The sequence below is a fragment of the Sus scrofa genome, chromosome 13 (assembly GCF_000003025.6).
Source record: "Sus scrofa isolate TJ Tabasco breed Duroc chromosome 13, Sscrofa11.1, whole genome shotgun sequence".
NCBI classification, from domain to species: domain Eukaryota; kingdom Metazoa; phylum Chordata; class Mammalia; order Artiodactyla; family Suidae; genus Sus; species Sus scrofa.
In genome coordinates, this window is record NC_010455.5 from 39,653,810 (window position 1) to 39,672,967 (window position 19,158).

The window sequence follows — 19,158 nt, forward strand, 5'->3', positions numbered from 1 at the left end:
GCCTTTTGTCTATTAACCAGATTTTCATGAGGACAGAAAATTTTGTACTTGGGTCACTAAAAAAACCGAATTTAAAAACCTCCAGGGAGTTCCCATTATGGCTTAGCAGTAATGGGCCCAACTAGTATCCATGGGAATTCACGTTCGATCCCTAGCCTTGCTCAGTGGGTGAAAGGATCCGCATTGTCATGAGATGTGTAGGTCACACGTTGTTGTGGCTGAGGTGTAGGCCGGCAGCTGCAGCTCCGATTTGACCCTTAGCTGGGGAACTTCTGTATGCTGCAAGTGCATCCCTAAAAAGAAAAAAAAAAAAAAAAAAAAAAAAGAATCTGACTATAGTAGCTTGGGTCACTGCGGAGGTCAGGTTTGATCCCCAGCACCTCACAGTGAGTTAAAGGATCCAGCAGTTGCTACAAGCTCTGGCATAGGCTTCAGCTATGGCTCAGAATTAATCCCTGGCCGGGAAACTTCCATATGCTGCAAGTGCATCCATAAAAGACAATGACAAGACCTCCATTAATACCCTTCTATCTAGACTTTCTTAAGTTCTTTTCTCTGATGTGCATATCTACAGAGAAAAGGGTATATACCTAAAATGGTTATCTCTGGGTGCTGACATTGAGTAATTTTTATTTATTTTCTCATGCTTTACCTCACACATTTTCCGTAATCAATATGTATTACTTGTATAATCAAGAAAAAGAGGAGTTCCCATCGTGGCGCAGTGGTTAATGAATCCGACTAAGGATCATGAGGTTGCGGGTTGGATCCCTGCCCTTGCTCAGTTGGTTAAGGAGCCAGCGTTGCCATGAACTGTGGTGTAGGTCACAGAGGCAGCTCAGATCCTGCATTGCTGTGGCTCTGGCGTAGGCCGGTGGCTACAGCTCCGATTAGACCCCTAGCCTGGGAACCTCCATATGCCACAGGAGCGGTCCAAGAAATGGCAAAAGGACAAAAAAAAAAAAAAAAGAAAGAAAAAGAAAAAGAAACTTGTCTATTCCATTTTTATGGGGCAGAGAAGAAAAACTAAAATTGTATGTAAATTTTTAAATCTTCATTAGGCACCAGCTTCGTTAGGGCTTTGTGTAGGTTCTGGGGAGGCAGATGTGCAATGTTCACAGTACTTTAGAATACAGACATGAAATCACAGGAGTGGAGCAGAGGGTCAATGGGAGTCTATACAAAATGTCATGGTTGCTCAGAAGAGAGGTGGGTACTGGTACTTAAAATTGCATTTTATTTAGCATTTTAATGTACTTGTGACTGATTGAATTGAAACATTTTTAGGATGTTTGCGGTTACTACAATGAGGTCAGAATTGTTATTCCAGAGTTCCTGTCATGGCTCAGTGGTTAAGGAAGCTGACTAGCCTCCATGAGGACACAGGTTCAATCCCTAGCATCGCTCAGTGGATTAGAAATCTGGCATTGTTGTGAACTGTGATGTAGGTTACAGACGTGACTCAAATCCCGTGTTACTGTAGCTGCTCCATTGGCTGGCAGCTACAGCTCCGATTCTACCTTTGCCTGGGAACCTCCAAATGCCTTGGGTGCAGCCCTTAAAAGACCCCAAAAAAAGAAAAAAAAAAAAAAGAATTGTTATTCTGATTTTTAGGTCCTACAAGATCAGTTTCTCAGCATCTTATACATTATTATCTAGTTGAATCTAGGAACTTTACCAGTCAACCATCAAGCTGACCATCACCAGAGTGGCCTCTAAGATTATGGAGTGGGGAACATCTAGTAGGGAACATGGGCGGCAGCCTTGGTCTGTGTTCCCTCCGCTCCCCACCTCAACCCACATGCAGTATCTTACAGGGCATGATATGATAGAGACCCTGGTTTCCTTAGCTGCTGTGTTCTTAGGGGTGTGGTAGTAGTGACCACATGCTACTACGTCCTAGGTACTGTTTTAAACTCTTTATTTACATTAACACATGTAATATTCACAACAACTTAATGGGGTTAGTTTTATGATTATCCTTATTTTATGAAAGAGAAAGCTGAGACCTACATTGGTTAGGTAACTTGCCCAAGATTATTCAGCTGGTAAGTAGAGCCAGAATTTGGACCCAGTCAGTATAGCTTATGAGCCTGCATGCTTAACTGCTAGCTATACTATACTTTTCTTATAGGAAGTATGTAAGATACTTTATAAAGCCGAAAAGTCAGTTAGTACCAATTAAACTGTGTTTACAGTTTAGTTTTAAAGTAATATACTGGAGTTTAGTTTCATACATACATGTAAGCTTTCAGTGTTAGTGTGTGAATTGGCTGAATAGAAAAGAGTTGTACTGTTGTTTTGATTAACTGTTTCCCATTAGAATATGTTTCCAAATTATAGCCTTCTTTACAGTAAAACTTTGCTTTTAAGACTTTCTGTATAGGAATATTTATTTAAAAAGAACTTGCTTTACACATTCCAGAATTTAAATGGATGATTTAAAGAGTGTTTCTTCTCTGTCTAGAAGTTCTTATAACCAAGCCCTCATTAATAGTTGATCTGGCAAGGACCTACATTTTAATACATTTAATATATTTTGGATTTTGAATTTTTGTTTTAGAAATACATTAATGTGTAAAAGGTTTGTATATTTATTAAAACCTTGTTTTCTAACAATTTTATACATTTATGAAGGATTAAAAAATAATTCACATGTTAATTTCATATAATTAAATATGAAAGCAAGTTATCAGCCTTGGGGTTTAAGATATTCTAGTACTGTCATACTGTTTCCTCTATTGTCAGGAAATTAGATAAAATTCTAAATTTTACTTTTCAGTGTCATCCATGCTCCATTACCAAGTCCTGTTGACAAAGTAAGTTGCTAAGGATTATTTTTTCCAAACTGAGATATATTGCCTTCAAAAATATTTGTTTTTAATATGCTTTACTTAGAAAGTTATTTCTCTTTTGTAACAAAATATGAGAGTGCATAAAGCTGTATAGTTATTCTAGTCTGATCTTCAATAGCTAGAGAATTAAGGATGGATGTTTCTTAGGAAGAAGCTTTTATTATTTCAAGTAAATGGCTAACTCTGTAGAATAGAAGTATTTGTTTTGTGCCTAGTCATAGTGTTAATTACTACTTTTTATTCTGGAATACGTTTCTGTTTAGAAATATGTATTAAAGCTCTGTGTCCAGATAGTTCACTTAAAATATATGAAATACACATGGAAATAACACAGAAACATGAGCCTTTAGATCTTGCTCTTTTATTGTCCTTGAAGATAAATTTTAACTGATTTGGACAGAAACTTTGCAGTAATTGTAGAAAATATTTTTTTTCTTTTGTTCAGAAATAATGGCATATTAAACTGTAGATAAATACATCTTTTGTATCTTTTGACATTGAAGTAGATGTTGAGTTTTCTTAATGTAAGTAACAGTTTAGTTTAATTGGGAAAAACATTTTACTTGCTTTTCCTTGTTTTTGGATAAAGAATAAACGCCTACTTGAAACTGAAGTTCTTTGTTAGATTCCTTTTTTAGAAGTAAAGTGGTTAATCATCAACTTTAGCAATACCAAGAATCATCTCAGAAGTAAATAATGGCCTTGCTGAGTTAAGACTAACTTTGAAAAAAAATCGCTGTTTCTCTTCCTTCTAGTTAGCATATTAATAAAAAATACTTTCTGAGCTTAATAAGGAATGATGCTATTGACATTGTTCATTAATAAATGAACAATGCAAGTGTTGGGTAGTGTTGAGACTGTAATTGTTACAGCAACCTGTTAGTGCCTTTTTTTTTTTTTTTTTTTAATTAATGCTATGGTTCTGTATTCTGCACCTTGGAGAAACCCTTTATAGAAATATCTTCTAATACTCTTGAATTCTAAGCACTTTGACTGTGACTTGTAATGTTTAAACACCATTATTTCTCATCTTGTTCTTGAAACCTACCTATAGTTTAAAGGGAAAAAAGAAAAAACAAACTTTTTATTATTGCTTCTGGCCACTGGACAAAGTCTTGTATTTCGTGTCTTGCTTTTCCCTACACCCTCACATACAAATACCATCTGGCAACTTCTTAGTGAACTGTGACTTTTTGACATATTGAAGAACTAATTAACAATGAATTTTAAAGGGGGAAAATGTAGATCTACCACTTTAGGAGGTATTATTTCTGGATAAAGAAAAGGTTATGTTGCTTTGTGCTGCAATTTGATTTATCAAGTTTGTGACTTGGTTTGTCAAGGAATATTTGCCTGAGTAGCACTTGTTGTACTACCCTGCTTGTAAATCTCAGACTAATCAGCATAATACAATACTATTTATAAATTGTAGACCTGGAATAGAAATATTTTGAAAACTAAAGGAAATGGTTAATTTGAAAAATAATTTTTATTTTGCATATTTCCATAAATAGGCATTTCAAGGACTCAGTTTAGCTGTCATTTCAAGGACGTCAGTATTTTGTGTGACTCTTGATGGTGTGTCATTTTGTTTCTAGGTTGCTGCTAACACTCCAAGTATGTACTCTCAGGAACTATTCCAGCTTTCTCAGTATCTTCAGGTAAAAGTAAATCTTGAGTATTCTTAGTCTTTAAGAGCAGAATGTAGATTTGATTTTGTTAGTTCATAAATATAGGCTAAGGAAATATTGGCTGGATACACATACAAAAGAAATATCTTTTCAAAGTAAAGAATTTAAAAATAGGTCTTATGAAAAAAGGATTAAAAAATCAGGATTGTTTAGAGAAGATAAGGTTCTATTCAAGAGAAATTTTTTTCTTCAAATATGAGGAAATTCAAAAATTGTTCTTTATCCAAAGATGACTTTAATAGAATTAAGCCTGGAGAGATATTGGTTGCTATTAATAGCTAGTAATAGCAAATAATATGAACTATTAAAATATTAAGTATTAACAGCAAATAATTGTATAGTACTTACTATATGACAGACTCTAGCACTTCACCTATATTAATTCATTTAATCCTAACAAAAATCCTCTAAGGTACATATTTTATTCTCGTTTTTACAGATGGAGAACTGAGGTACAGGAAGTTTAAGTAATTAGCACAGTATCACATACCCCATATGTGCCTGAGCTGGGATTTGAACCCAAACAAGTCACCTCAGAGTCTCTCCTCTTAACCACTGTCTGTGCTGCTGGATCTATAGAAAGACTTCTTGATAGATCAGAGACTTAGAATGGGCTCCTGAAGAAGTTAATTGCATATTTATAGAGCAATGCAAATCTCTCTAAAGACAACAAGTGGTTGTTATTTTTTTTCCCCTGGTTTTGCTAGATTTAGACTGGACTATGGTTCTTATTATTATGGTAGGAAATTAAGGAAAACCCTGGATCAGAAATTTAGAGATTGAGTTTTTTATCCTGGCTCTGATACTCATCAGTTCTCTGACCTTGGGTGAGTTATTTTACATATATAGATCTTGGGTTGCCTTTTGTTTAAAATGATGGGACCAAAGCAGTGATCCTTGGTCCCTACATTCCTTTACAGAAATCAGTCACTGAGGGCATTTCTACCTCAGGAATATACACATCTGTGAAAAATATCAGTGTATTACTCAGATCTTATCTTCCACTGAGCATAATGTAACAGTGGATTGAATAGCAGTTTTACACACTTGAAGTTTAGTAGAGTATTTACAAACATAGACTCTAGCCAGAGTTCCCAGATTTGATCTGAAGCTTTAAATTCTGACCTCTTGGGAAAGTTGTTTAACTCTTTTATTCCTCATTTTCCTCATCTCTGAAGTGTATAATAATAGCACTTAACTCACAGAGTTGTAAAGAATACACGAATACATATAAAGCACTTACAACAGTGCCTGGCACATGAAATGTATGCCATAAAGGTTAGTAGTTGTTTACTGTTCAGTAAGAAGTCACATTAATTGATCTAGATCCCTCTTATTTTTAGAGGTAGAAGAAAACTTTATTAAACTAAGATTCATTTTTCATGTGAGAAATATGGGCTCATATAGGTAAAATGGTTTCTGTAATAGATACATTTCATGTCTTAGAATTAAAAGCGCATAAGTGTTAGATTTCTCTTAGAATGTGGTTTGTGGAGTTACAAAACTCTAAATGGAATTGAGTAAAAAGGGTGAAATTACACCATCTAGTGGAACTAGTGGGTGTTTGGTGGTTTTGTTTTTAAGTAAAACTTTTTACAGCATTAGTGTGATTTTTAATTTCCTGGATATTAGGAATGTTTTAGAAGCTTAAGATAAACTTGGCACCTAGCCCTTTTAAGTGTGTAAGCTGTGTTTTAATGTGGGTTCTGAGGCGATATGACTTTTATTAGATTCCTTAATCTAAAAATCAGTGCCTCTAATTAATCAGATGAAATTTTCCCTAATCGTTATTATCAAGGATATGGAGAGGAGTAAATGTATGCTTTAAACCTCAAGTACTGTGTTCGAAGTATATACTTCTCAGTTGAGGTAACTTAGAGGGAGTAGAGTAGTAAATATTCTTTGGATAATGACAGGAATAGGAGAAAGTGAAATTTAAAGATGTGCCACAACCACAGCTGAGTGCTGTGTGAGCATTTTCACCTTGATTTCCAGTGAAGGAGACCCTCTTAAACTGCTATCAAATGTTAACAAGTGACCTAGAGATAAGGTTCTGCTTGTCAATGTCTTTTTTCAGTAAAAATACTCCTTTGGAGCCACCAAATAGTTATCCTTGACCCTATAATCACATTGAACTAGTGCTTGGTAGACTCTTAGTTATTTTTTGGTGTATTTGATTATGGCAAATTGTTAAACAGTCACAGAGAGAATCAGAACACCTGAAAATGCAGTAGACTTTGAGAATAAAGTAGTCTCTCTTTATATATGCACATATATATATATATATACATATATATATATGTATTTTTTCCTTTTAAAAAGGAAAATTAAGAGGTATTTTTATGTCACACTTGTGTGGCTAAGCCATTTTGAAATATCTTTGCTGCTCACAAGATTAGGTTTAGTTTGGAATGAGTTTATTCTGAGTGCACTCTCTTTCTCTCCATATATATATTTATACATGTACATGTTTTTTAAATGAATGTATATGAAATTCAAGGTTAAAAAATTAGTTGGACCCTTCTACTCAAGATTTTAGTTTTTAACTCCCTATTATGAATTACAAGTAAAAAACAAAAGCAAACCAGATGGCTTATTTTCTGTTATACTGGAAGTTGCAGCTAGAGTACCCCAACAACTGTACTTACAGCTTAACAAATGAGGCTAAAATGATGCGACCTAAATATATTTTACAAAGTTGACTTAACATATTTAAAAGTAAGATACACAATAGGATGTAATATGAGAATATTTTCAGAATGTGCTAAAAAATTGATTACTCTTCAGAGGAATCTTGCTGAGTTTATTAGAATTTCTTTTGTGATTTATAATATTAGGAGGCCTTACATCGGGAACAGATGTTGGAACAGAAGTTAGCCACGCTTCAGCGGCTACTAGCCATCACCCAAGAGGCTTCAGATACCAGCTGGCAGGTATTCCAGTTACCTTTATATTCAAGAAGCATTTAAGCATCGATTAATATCCTTTAAATTTTTTTTCTGGCCTGGCCTTTAGATACTGATTAAACTAAACTAAAATTTTATATCAAAGGCAAAGTTATTTCCTAATGAACAAATATTGAAAACTTTGCATTTTAAAGTGGATGTTGTAATCTTTATGATTTTTATGTCTTGTTTGGCAGTAGCACCATTTTTGATATATGTTATTTCTTAATTACCCTGGGATTTTATTTATATTTGATTTTTCTTCAACAGGCTTTAATAGATGAAGATAGACTCTTATCACGGTTAGAAGTTATGGGAAACCAATTACAGGCATGCTCCAAAGTAAGTATTAATCTCAAGTACATAAAGAAAAATGCATTGTTTTTTACATAGCTTCATTTCTTTGTCATTTTGAATACATGCAAAAACATTATACATCTTCACCACTCTTTTTAAATCTTCTATCATTATGGGAAATTTCAAGCATACATGTAAATGTTAAACATTCTTCTAGCTCTCCCTCCCATGCAATAAATTCAGAGTTTGATCTAGAGATTTAGGTCACTTCTGATTTACGTACAATCTTTTTTTTTTTTTTTTTTCTCGTCAAAACCTTCATGGATAGTGTTGTATACTTTCATCAGGAAGCACCATAATGAGGAGTTCCCATTATGACTCAATGGGTTAAGAACCCGACATAGTGTCCATGAGGATGTGGGCCCCGGCTGCAGCTCTGATTCAACCCCTAGCCCTATGGGAACTTGAATATGCTGCAGGTGCAGTTGTTAAAAAAAAAAAAGCCACCATAAAATCTCATCTTTCTTTTTGAGATATTAGCGATCTTTGATTATTCTTTCCTAGATCCCTTCTTTTATTAAGGGTTGCAGAAATGGTGATATTGTAATTCTACCTTTCCTTCATTTACTAGCTAAATTACTTCTTTAAAGAGAAACTTCCCCTCATAAACCATTTTGTTATCCTGAGGTAAACTTTTTTTAGGAAAAGCCAGGATAGTGATATTTTCCCTTTATTTACTGGATTTCAAAATAATGGTTTGGTTCCTTCTCATCAACCAAAGAATGACCAATGAAGTATTCCCCGCCCCCAACTTAGATTTAAATATATCTCATGTGTTTAAACCTCTTCCATTTGTTTTTCTTACTGAGTCCCAATGATCCCATCTTTCATCTATGGGTACTTCTTCAGGTTGGCACATGATTCCTTTTGGTAGCAGACTTTGATAGCTTCCTGCTGTCATATCAGACAAGATATTCCAGACTCATCTTGTGCATGTCCTGCCTCAGACTTGGAATCAGCTTTTTCCTCAGGATGCTCTTATTTCTTTGGGTTTAATTATTGTTTTAAAATGCCCCTTTAGAGATAAGAGGTTTTTTTTTGTTTTTTGCCCATAAAAGTTAATAGTGTGGCTTTCAGAGAATATGGCAAATAGAAGAGTTAATTCATATTGTATGCTTGAGAGAAATTCTCAATTTATGTTGACTTTTTTTTTTCCTGTTGGAAGTATGAATTAATATGTTTGTGAAGGTATAATTTACTAATGCAGCTTTTAAATACAGCTTCAATTTATACAGAGCCAACATAATTTGTGTTTGGAGGGACCTTGATATAGAAGTCAAAGAGCATAACAATGTTTATTTTTTCAAATTATAAGTTATTAAAACTTGGTTATAATTATAAATATTTTTTAATCCTAGAATCAAACAGAAGATAGTTTACGGAAGGAACTTATAGCATTACAGGAGGATAAACACAACTATGAGACAACAGCCAAAGAGTCCCTGAGGCGAGTTCTTCAGGAGAAAATTGATGTGGTTAGAAAACTTTCAGAAGTTGAGGTATTTAAATTTTACAAATATTCAATAGTAGTATAATTTTAAAATTTTAGCCTCAAGTTGCTAGCATTTCAGGACATTTCAAACTTGGGTATTAGCATATAGCTCGGAAATTTTTCCTGTCTATCTGGGAGGAAGGAGCAATATGCTGTTTTCATTTTCAGGAATTCTTAAGATAACCATGTAAGTTCTGGTGCTTATGGTCCCTAGTCATAATTGAGGAAATAAAAGCCTAACCTGGGAATTTTACTGTTTATGCTTAGGTTAGGATTCAACCTCTACACCATGGACCATGATGCGTGCCAGGGAATTGATCTTCTTTCACGTAGTTTTGTTTCTCTTCCATTTGAGGCTAGTCAGTGTAAGGCAGAGAGCTACTCCGCTATTCTTACTTTACCTATCCTCCAGAGAGGAAAACCACCATTTGGAGGTTTACAGGGGCAGTTATCTCTAAGACCCCTTCTAGGTCTTTTAGGAATAATCAAAATATGTTTCACATTGTTTTAAAACAAGCTAATTGATAATATGGATTATTATTCCTTTGAACTACTGGAAAATTGCCACAAAAGTTGTTATTGGACTTAAAATGTCACTGTAAACTAAGTAATAAATATATCTTAGTATAAGTCTAATTTCTATAATAGCCCTATCCCAAAGTGACTGACTCATTGTCATGTCATTAATATGACATGTGAAGAAAGAAAATTGCTATTTGTCTTCTAATTTTTATTAAATTGATTATGTACATATTATTAAACTTGCTTTCAAGAATTGATAGGCTTAAAATATTTTCAAGGCTAAAACTTGTACCCTTGTATCATCCTCTCCTCACTCCCAATATTGTTTTGTTTTTCCAAATTCTTTGTATTTTCTCTTTTAGCATGTGCCTAAAATTGAAATTATTATGTTATTTAACTCAGCCTTATATAAAGTCCAGGGCAGATAGTGATTTAGAACAGCCCATAGAGTTACACTTTTTATAAACTGAATTTAGGATGTGCATTTATTCTAAATCAGTTGCCTGTAAACTTGAATTACAGCGAAGTCTGAGTAATACTGAAGATGAATGTACCCACCTGAAAGAAATGAATGAACGGACTCAGGAAGAATTAAGAGAATTAGCCAATAAATATAATGGAGCAGTTAATGAGATTAAGGATTTATCTGATAAATTAAAGGTATGTATTTACTCAACCTAAAAGTATGTAAATTAATCATCCCTAACACAGTGGATATCTTAAGCATTTAGGTATGGCCGAATAGTTGCTGATGTAAAATTTGGTAATGGTTTTAGATATATAGTAAAAATCAGGGAGTTCCCATCTTGGCTCAGAGGGTTACGAACCTAACATAGTGTCCATGAGGATGTGGGTTTGATCCCTGGCCTCGATGAGTGGTTAAGGATCTGTCATTGCCAGAAACTGCAGCATAGGCTGCAGATGCACCTAAGATCCAGCGGTATTGCTGTGGCTGTGGTGAAGGCCTGCAGCTGCAGCTCCGATTTGACTCCTGGCCCCGGAACTTCCATAAGTGGCAAGTGTAGCCATAAAAAGAAAAAGAAAAAATCAGGTGCCATTTAGCCTAAACCCCATTACTACAGATAATTGAAAATTTGTGAAAATTCACGTATTTCCTTTGGATGGAAATAAAGTCAGTACTTCATAATAGTCATAGTGTTAAAAAACATAAAGCAGGATGGAGTTCCCGTTGTGGTGCAGTGGAAACAAATCTGACTAGTAACCATGACGTTGCAGGTTCAATCCCCGACCTTACTCGGGTTGAGGATTCGGTGTTGCCGTGGGCTGTGGTGTAGGTCGGCAGCTGTAGCTCCAATTTGACCCTTAGCCTGGGAACCTCCATATGCCCTAAAGAGACTAAAAAAAAAGAAAAAAGAAAAAAAATACATATGTAGCAGGAAATAGATGAGAAGCAGCAAAACTCAAGATATTCAGACTTTAAAAAAAAAACTGTGATCTTCTTATCTTTAGGGTGTCCCCAAAGCAGAGCCCATTTGTGTTAGTGCTGGAACAAGCCCTCAGAAAACCCTGGCATGATCCCCTCCAGGGATGCAATTGTTTCTGCTTCAGCGCCAGCTCCCTGTATCAGACATTTAGCATAAGAACACACCAGACCATAAGTAATACCAAGTTGGTCCTGTAAAATGTTGGAGCTGAGTTTATGGAGTTGCCGTTGTGACTCAGTGGAAATGAGTTTGACTAGTAACCATGAGGACACCAGTTCAATCCCTGGCCTTGATTAGTGGGTTAAGGATCGGGCATTGTCATGAGCTGTGCTGTAGGTCGCAGATATGGCTCGGATCTGGCGTTGCTGTGGCGTAGGCCAGCAGCTACAGCTCCAATTCAACCCTTAGCCTGGGAACCTCCATATGCCCTAAAGAGACTAAAAAACAACTGAGTTTGTGAAGATCTCTATGTAATTCAAACCATGAATTGAGTGGCTAGAAGATACACATTTGTTGGAGTAACCCAGAGTATACCTCTCCTTTGTATAATTTCTTAACCTGTTATAGCTTTAAATATTGGTCTTGTTAAAAGAAGGTCATTTAAAAAGTGCTTGTAATCTTCATTCCTTTAGCTAAATGTAATTTTGTTTAAAATTTCAGAGTAAGTTACATTTTAGAATTTACAAATTAATTAAAACAATAGTAATTTCAGGGACAACCATATTTCCCTCTTATATAATGTGTTTTTCATTTTGACCCCTATAATCTCTGTGTGTATTGAGTCTGCTTGCTTGCTACATATTTTTCTCTCCCAGGTGACAGGAGACAGGCCACAGTGCATATTACTTTTAATATCAGTTTGTCATTTATAAATATTTTCTATAATATTGAGTATTTTCCTTAAAATTTTTTGTGACTAAAAGTACTCCTGCTTTCGGCCTCTGAAAACAAAGTCAGATTTTATTAAATGAATTTTCTTTCTCTTTCTCCACAGGTAGCAGAGGGAAAACAAGAGGAAATTCAACAGAAGGGACAAGCTGAGAAGAAAGAATTACAGCATAAAATAGATGAAATGGAAGAAAAAGAACAGGAGCTCCAGGCAAAAATAGAAGCTTTGCAAGCTGATAATGACTTCACAAATGAAAGGCTAACAGCTTTACAAGGTAAATTAGCTAATCCAGAAACTGATTTGATTTGATTTTTTTTCTTTCTTTTTCTCTGTGAAATATCTTTTTCTTGGGCTTTTATTTACAGTACGGTTAGAACATCTTCAAGAGAAAACTCTTAAAGAATGCAGCAGTTTAGGTAGGTGTCACCAAATTTCTTATTTAAAGCTGAATTTTATTATTAAACTTTTGGTGTTTACTGTCTCACCTTGGGTACTTATTTTCTTTGAGAAGGATGCTTACATGTTAGATATAGAGTATGTGTACTCTTTTAGAAAATTTCCCTTAAAATTATGCTTGATTGCCACCAGTGGGCACCATTGTTTAGCCCTAGAGTGAGTGAGATTTCTACATCTGATACGGTCTGTTTAGAGATATTTAAATAGAAAAACACATGGACAGCAGGATCCTTTCTTTTTTGAGGTTCATTGAAAATTTACTAAGCAGTTGCAGCTTTTTATCTGAGATGATAGAAAATGGCAAGTTGCACCCTTCTTGTAAAAATAAAGTATTCTATCAGTCTTAATATAAATAGGTATACAAAATGACATGGTTACACTTGAGACCAGTTTTAAAGTAATACTTTCTTTGATCAGGCAATGATACACTGTCTTAATCCTAGGGATACAAGTTGATGACTTCTTACCTAAAATAAATGGGAGCACAGAAAAAGGTAGTGTAAAAAACTTAAATATTTTTCTGTAATGATATCCTTTTACTATTTAAGCAGGATAGAAAGGCCAGGGTTTATAGATTTTAAGTATTTGGACTAAAAAGCATGCTGTTCAGAGACCATTAAATCCTGTCTTTTAAAAATCAAGCTTGGAGTTCCCATCATGGCTCAGCAGAAACGAGTCTGACTAGTATCTATGAGGACACAGGTTTAATCCCTGGCCTTGTGCATGGGTTAAGGATCTGGTGTTGCCATGAGCTGTGTCACAGACATGGCTTGGATCTAGCGTTGTTGTGGCTGTGGTATCGGCCAATGGCTACAGCTCCAATTTGACCCCTAGCCTGGGAACCTTCATATGCCGTGGGTGCGGCCCTAAAAATACAATAAATAAATAAATAAAAACAAAAATAAAATCCAAGCTTCCCTTGATTTTGTAATTCTTAATGCTTATGATCTGTTGTTTGATATCCCTTGTTATACGGAAATTTCAGTTATTCAGGTTAGATGAAATGATAATGTTAAATTTTTGCATTGGCTTTTATAGTATAATACAGCTCCCCCCACACACACACTGAATTTTCAAAGACCATACTACCATTTTCTTCTATCAAGTGCTGCTTCCTGGGGATAATTGGCCCCCATTTTTAAATGTTTCTGCCCTGCCCCCTCCTGGCCAAGAGTTTACTTTACAGCCCATTGAACCCTTGAACATAACATAGAAACTGCTTTCTTTATCCTTCTGTTTCATCAGTCAGAGAAAGCAGGGTCAGGCATTTCTGCCATCTAAAAAATTATTTGTTCTTGGTACATGATCCTTCTTTCTAGATAGCTTGGGTTGTCTCTGGCCAAAAATGTATAGCCACTATTGGTTTTCCTAACTGTAACATGGGGTGCTTTTTAATCACTGGCTTCTGTAGTCTTTTAGTCATGAAGATCCCTGCTCCCCTCCCCATTCATCCAACAGTAATTGAGTACCAGCTATGTTCCAGATCCTGCATTATATGCTTGGGGTAAAAAAATGAAGAAGACAGTTTTCTGTGTTTACAAATCTATATGCCTCTCATCTCAGTTTTTGTACAAAAGTTGGTGGGAGATATCAAGGTCAATACTCAGATCTTCTTACTAGATATTATTTCCATGTATCAGGGGATATCTTTATAGTTCTTGGGCAGCAACCAAACTCTGATAAAGTTAGGAGATGCTCTCTTGGTTTGTTCTGGTTTTGTTTGGTTGGTTTGTTTTTAATCAAGAACTGGCATGATAGCTTAGATAATCATGTGCGTGCATGTGTGTGTATGTGTGTATGTATATATATAAGCTGCAGGTCAAGAGCAAATATTATATAGAATGAATCTTGAAACTAAACTTTAAAAAATTCATTAATCATTATTTGACTATTTTATATATTTTTTGTAAAATACATTGACATTTTAAAATTTCACTTTGAATTTCAGTTTGAGAATTTTTAAAGGTGTAGTTTATATTCATTGTACCAATATTACTAATTTCTGTTTATTAAGTATATTTAGCAAACATATGTAAAATGACTTAATCCTCATCTTCTAAAAGCTTCTCATCCTTAAGTGAATTTATATTTTTTGTTGTCATTATTTTGCCTTTTCTTTTTTCCTATTTCTGGTATGTACACTTCTTATTCAAATCCATCACTCTTTGACTTGAGAGTATCCTCATTGTTAATGTGAGTGTCAACTCAAGCTGGGAACATTCTCTTCTTTTAGTTAAGAGAACTTTTTATATACACTTAGCCATCTTTATACTATTTAGGGTTGTCAAATTACTGCTTTAAATTTTTTGCCAATTCCAGTTGACTTAAATGAGAATAGATATAGACAAGTCCTTGATTTAACACTGAGTAATAGAGTTTTCTTGTGGTACAATGAGTTAAGGATCTGGTGTTTTCACTGTAGTGGCTCAAGTTGCTCCTGTGGCGCAGGTTTGATCCCTGGCCCAGGAACTTACACATGCCACGGCTGTGGCCAAAAAAAACCCCAAAACCAAAAAAACCCCCAAAAAACAACAACAAAAAAAAACTGCATAGGATTTCTTTTGGATACTTTAAGGTAGTCCTTGCCATGAGTATTTTGCTCTTGCTGGTATTTGTTTTTTTAGTAGTGATAAATTGAGTAGTGTGAGAGTGACTAATAAAATATCTTTAAAGAAACTGAGTCATAAGTATCTGAATGTACACAAAAGCTTCATATACCAGATTTAGTAGTGGATTTTGGAATAAGATAGGTCTATTCTGAATCATTTATGATATAGTAAGAAACCAATGATCAAGTATTCAAATATTACCAAAGTCCATGGTTGTAATATCCTATCAGATATGATTTTAACTAAAATTACTCTTTAAATAGTAGAGAGAACCAAGAATAATTGTAAGAGAATATTTCAGAAATGTCCGGAGAAGTTAAGATTAATAATACTTCTCCAGTAAACCCCATTTTTGAGATTAACAGTTTTGTACTATAACTTTTTTTTTTTTAATTATTTTTGTTTTATTTTTTTGTCTTTTTGCCATTTCTTGGGCCGCTTCCGCAGCATATAGAGGTTCCCAGGCTAGGGGTCTAATCAGAGCTGTAGCCACCAGCCTACGCCAGAGCCATAGCAACTCGTGGGATCTGAGCCAAGTCTGCAACCTACACCACAGCTCAGGGCAACGCCGGATCGTTAACCCACTGAGCAAGGGCAGGGACCAAACCTGCAACCTCATGGTTCCTAGTTGGATTCGTTAACCACTGCGCCACTACGGGAACTCCTGTACTATAACTTTTAAAGTCTTATCTAATAAGTGTGATTTGAATGTATCTTAGAGGGTATAGAACTGTTATGAGAGCCACATACATAATTTAATATTTTTTAGAAGCCACATTAAAAATGTTTAAAAAAATGTAAATTTTTAAAGGTAAATTTTTCATGATACATTTAATAATATATATACTTTAAACCACTATATCCAAAATATTATTTTAATCTATAATTAATGTTAAAAGATTATAAGTGAAGTATTTCATATTCTTTTTTCCTTAACAAGTTGTGGGGTTTTTTGCTTTTTTAGCGCCACACCCTCAGCGTATGGAAGTGCCCAGGCTAGGAGTCAAATCGGAGCTACAGCTGCCGGCCTACACCACAATCTCAGCAACGCCAGATCTGAGCCATGTCTACAACCTACACCACAGCTCATGGCAATGCTGGATCCTTAACTCACTGAGCAAGGCCAGGGGTCAGACCCACGTCCTCATGGATACGAGTTGGGTTCCTAACCCACTGAGCCACAATGGAACTCCCGCTTATGTATAAATAAAATTCATTTTAAATATCTTGATTCTCTATTATGTTTCTGTATCTGTCTTTTTCTTTACATTCCTACAGCCCTGTTTAGTATCACAGGACACTTCCCCCCTTAAGTATCTGATTCTCAATTCTTGGTTTGTATTATCAGTGACATCTATAGTTTTGGCAAAGTGAATTCTCAAAGGCCTGAATTCAAGTAATGGAGTATTAAATGTGTCATGATCCAAATCCTTTACATGTACTACCTGAAAAGATTTTCTTTCATGTGTCTTAGGAAATAACCTTTGCAGAAGTCATGTATGTTTATCTTTTTGTATTAATCTTCCATTTTATCTAAATTAGCATGGTAGATACTTTAATGTAGAGTCCAGATATTAAAATTGAAGTATATAAAAGTTTTGATTTCTGGCTTGGTGAGTGATGGAATATCCTGCATTAATAAATTTCGCCTAAAGAGTTATAATGCTAGTCTAAAATATGTTTTATAAAATCCTTTAGTTAGGCTAAAATTTAGTTTCAGTGGGTTTTCGTATTTAACAGTGATATTGTATAGTTTGAGTTCTAAAAATATTAAAATTTACATAGGATTTATGTAAAAACAGCTTTTTATCTTGGTAATTACTATTCAAACTGAGCGTTCTTGTTTTGGATTTTTTGGTTCCTTTTGGCAAATGCTCTTTATTAGGGTTTTGTTTTTTTTGGTTTTTGGGTTTTTTTAGTTTTGAATTTCTCATGCAGTTAGTCTTTTTTTTTTTTTTTTTTTCCTTTTGAGGTTATACTGTAGCTCTATATAGTGTAATTTTATGTGGTTATACCTAACCACATAATTTTATATAACTATATATATGTATGTACGTAGAAAGATATATCTGCACACCATGTTGCTACATGAAGGATAGTGAGAAATTTGAGTATGAAGGTAAAGAAGAAGGCTCTTGGTAAGGATGTCAAGAGAGGTTGACTAGCCATCAGAGTAGGAGATGCCAGCCTCTCAAGCAAAGTTGAGATGATGAGGGATGAGCTGGTAGAGTTGGAGGAAAAAAGAAACTTCTACAGAGTAGTATTAACTCATCCTCTTTGACAGGTTTTTGTGCTATTTACACCTTCTAGATAGTCATCATGTTCAAATATATTTTTAACAGTTGAACTTACAATGTCTATTTGGTAGTTTTGAAAGATACAAATATATAATTGAAGAATGTTATTGGGATTTAGAAGTTAACTCTGAATCATCATCATAAAATCAAATAAAGAGTCTAAGAAAACAGCTGAAACTTTTATTAAACTACTTGGTTAGGTTTTTATTCTCTTTGCTTATTTAAAAAAAAATGGTTTGACTTGAGCAAAACCATTTACCAAGCTCTTATTTTAAAATGTGCAGGCCTTGACTTTAATTATTTAGGCAGAAATAAACAATGTAATATTTCAGTAGTGTACGAAATCAGATGAAATGACTCAAAGGGGAAGACCACTTGAGAAATGAAAGTGTAAAAATTAAAATATTATGTAATTTTCTTAAAAATTTTAAGGCATTATTTTATGGTATTCTTAAAATATTTATTTTTTGCCTCTTAAATAAGATGAATAGCTTTGAAGAGGGACTGTTAGAGAACAGTTATTTGAAAGTTAATTCAATAAGAACAAATATAAAATATTTTAATTATTTAAGGGTATTTGTTAAGCTCTTGTGGAAAAAGAAGTATTTTAAAAGTGGGAGAAGCTTTTTAAAGCAATATATTTCTATGTTTTCTTGAGATATTTGGATAGAAACTGCACCTTTAAAACCTAACTGTTTGGGGTTAACGATTATAGAGTTATAATTTTCAGTTCTTTAACTTTATTTAACTCCAAAATATGTCTGCTGTTAGTATTAAAATGTATTAAACTTTTGTTAATCTTATTCAGAGTTACCCATGTCAATACATTTTGCTTTTCCTACCTTTGCTGTTGGTTTTCAAAAACAGCAACAAAAACTATATCCTTAAAGGTGTTTCTTTCTTTATTAGAGCACTTGCTTTCAAAGAGTGGCGGGGACTGCACTTTTATTCATCAATTCATAGAATGCCAGAGTGAGTACAGAGTATTTTTCACATTGATTTTAATGAAGTCAGGGTCTAAATTGAAAAATGAGAGGAAAAATAAAGATCTCAATGTGTTTGTTGTCGTAAAAGCACATAAAGACCATCTTCAGACAGCAGTGATTCTTTTTATACTGTTTCTGTTTCTCTCTTTTGAGAAAAATATTTCTGTTGTATTTGCCTTCACAGATTGAGGTGAGCATTTCATACTGCCCATAAAAAAGAGAAACTTCCAAGCTTTTTAATTAAAAATCATTATTGAGTAGTAAATAAAATTAGAATGTCAAGCACCTGGAGTTCCCGTCGTGGCTCAGTGGAAATGAATCTGACTAGTATTCATGAGGATGCAGGTTCAATCCCTGGCCTTAATCAGTTGTTAAGGGTTAAGGATCGATGTTGCTGTGAGCTGTGGTATAGATCAAAGATGCGGCTCAGATCGCTGCGTTGCTGTGGCTGTGGTGTAGACTGGCAGCTACAGCTCCGATTTGACCCCTAGCCTGGGAACTTACATATGCTGCTGGTGTGGCCCTAAAAAGACATCAAACAAAAAAACCCGAATGTCAAGCACCTAAACCTAAACCTTCTGTCTGGATACTTAAGAGGTAGTAATAATATGTTA

At 34.6% G+C, this 19,158-nt stretch overlaps 1 protein-coding gene across 42 annotated transcripts in view; it reads left to right on the forward strand.

Annotated features, from left to right (window-relative positions):
- Window positions 1-19,158, forward strand: part of SLMAP (sarcolemma associated protein) — a 148,300-nt gene that overhangs the window by 81,880 nt on the left and 47,262 nt on the right. For 8 of the 42 annotated variants that reach the window (XM_021069017.1, XM_021069014.1, XM_021069039.1 and 5 more), the window contains 10 exons: window positions 2,783-2,819; window positions 4,454-4,516; window positions 7,384-7,479; window positions 7,762-7,833; window positions 9,207-9,347; window positions 10,385-10,522; window positions 12,302-12,470; window positions 12,562-12,612; window positions 13,096-13,146; window positions 18,468-18,530. In XM_021069017.1, coding sequence (XP_020924676.1) covers window positions 2,783-2,819; window positions 4,454-4,516; window positions 7,384-7,479; window positions 7,762-7,833; window positions 9,207-9,347; window positions 10,385-10,522; window positions 12,302-12,470; window positions 12,562-12,612; window positions 13,096-13,146; window positions 18,468-18,530 — 881 coding nt within the window. The remainder of the gene's footprint in view (window positions 1-2,782; window positions 2,820-4,453; window positions 4,517-7,383; window positions 7,480-7,761; window positions 7,834-9,206; window positions 9,348-10,384; window positions 10,523-12,301; window positions 12,471-12,561; window positions 12,613-13,095; window positions 13,147-18,467; window positions 18,531-19,158) is intronic. The other 34 variants (XM_021069022.1, XM_021069019.1, XM_021069046.1 and 31 more) reach the window with 5 other exon arrangements.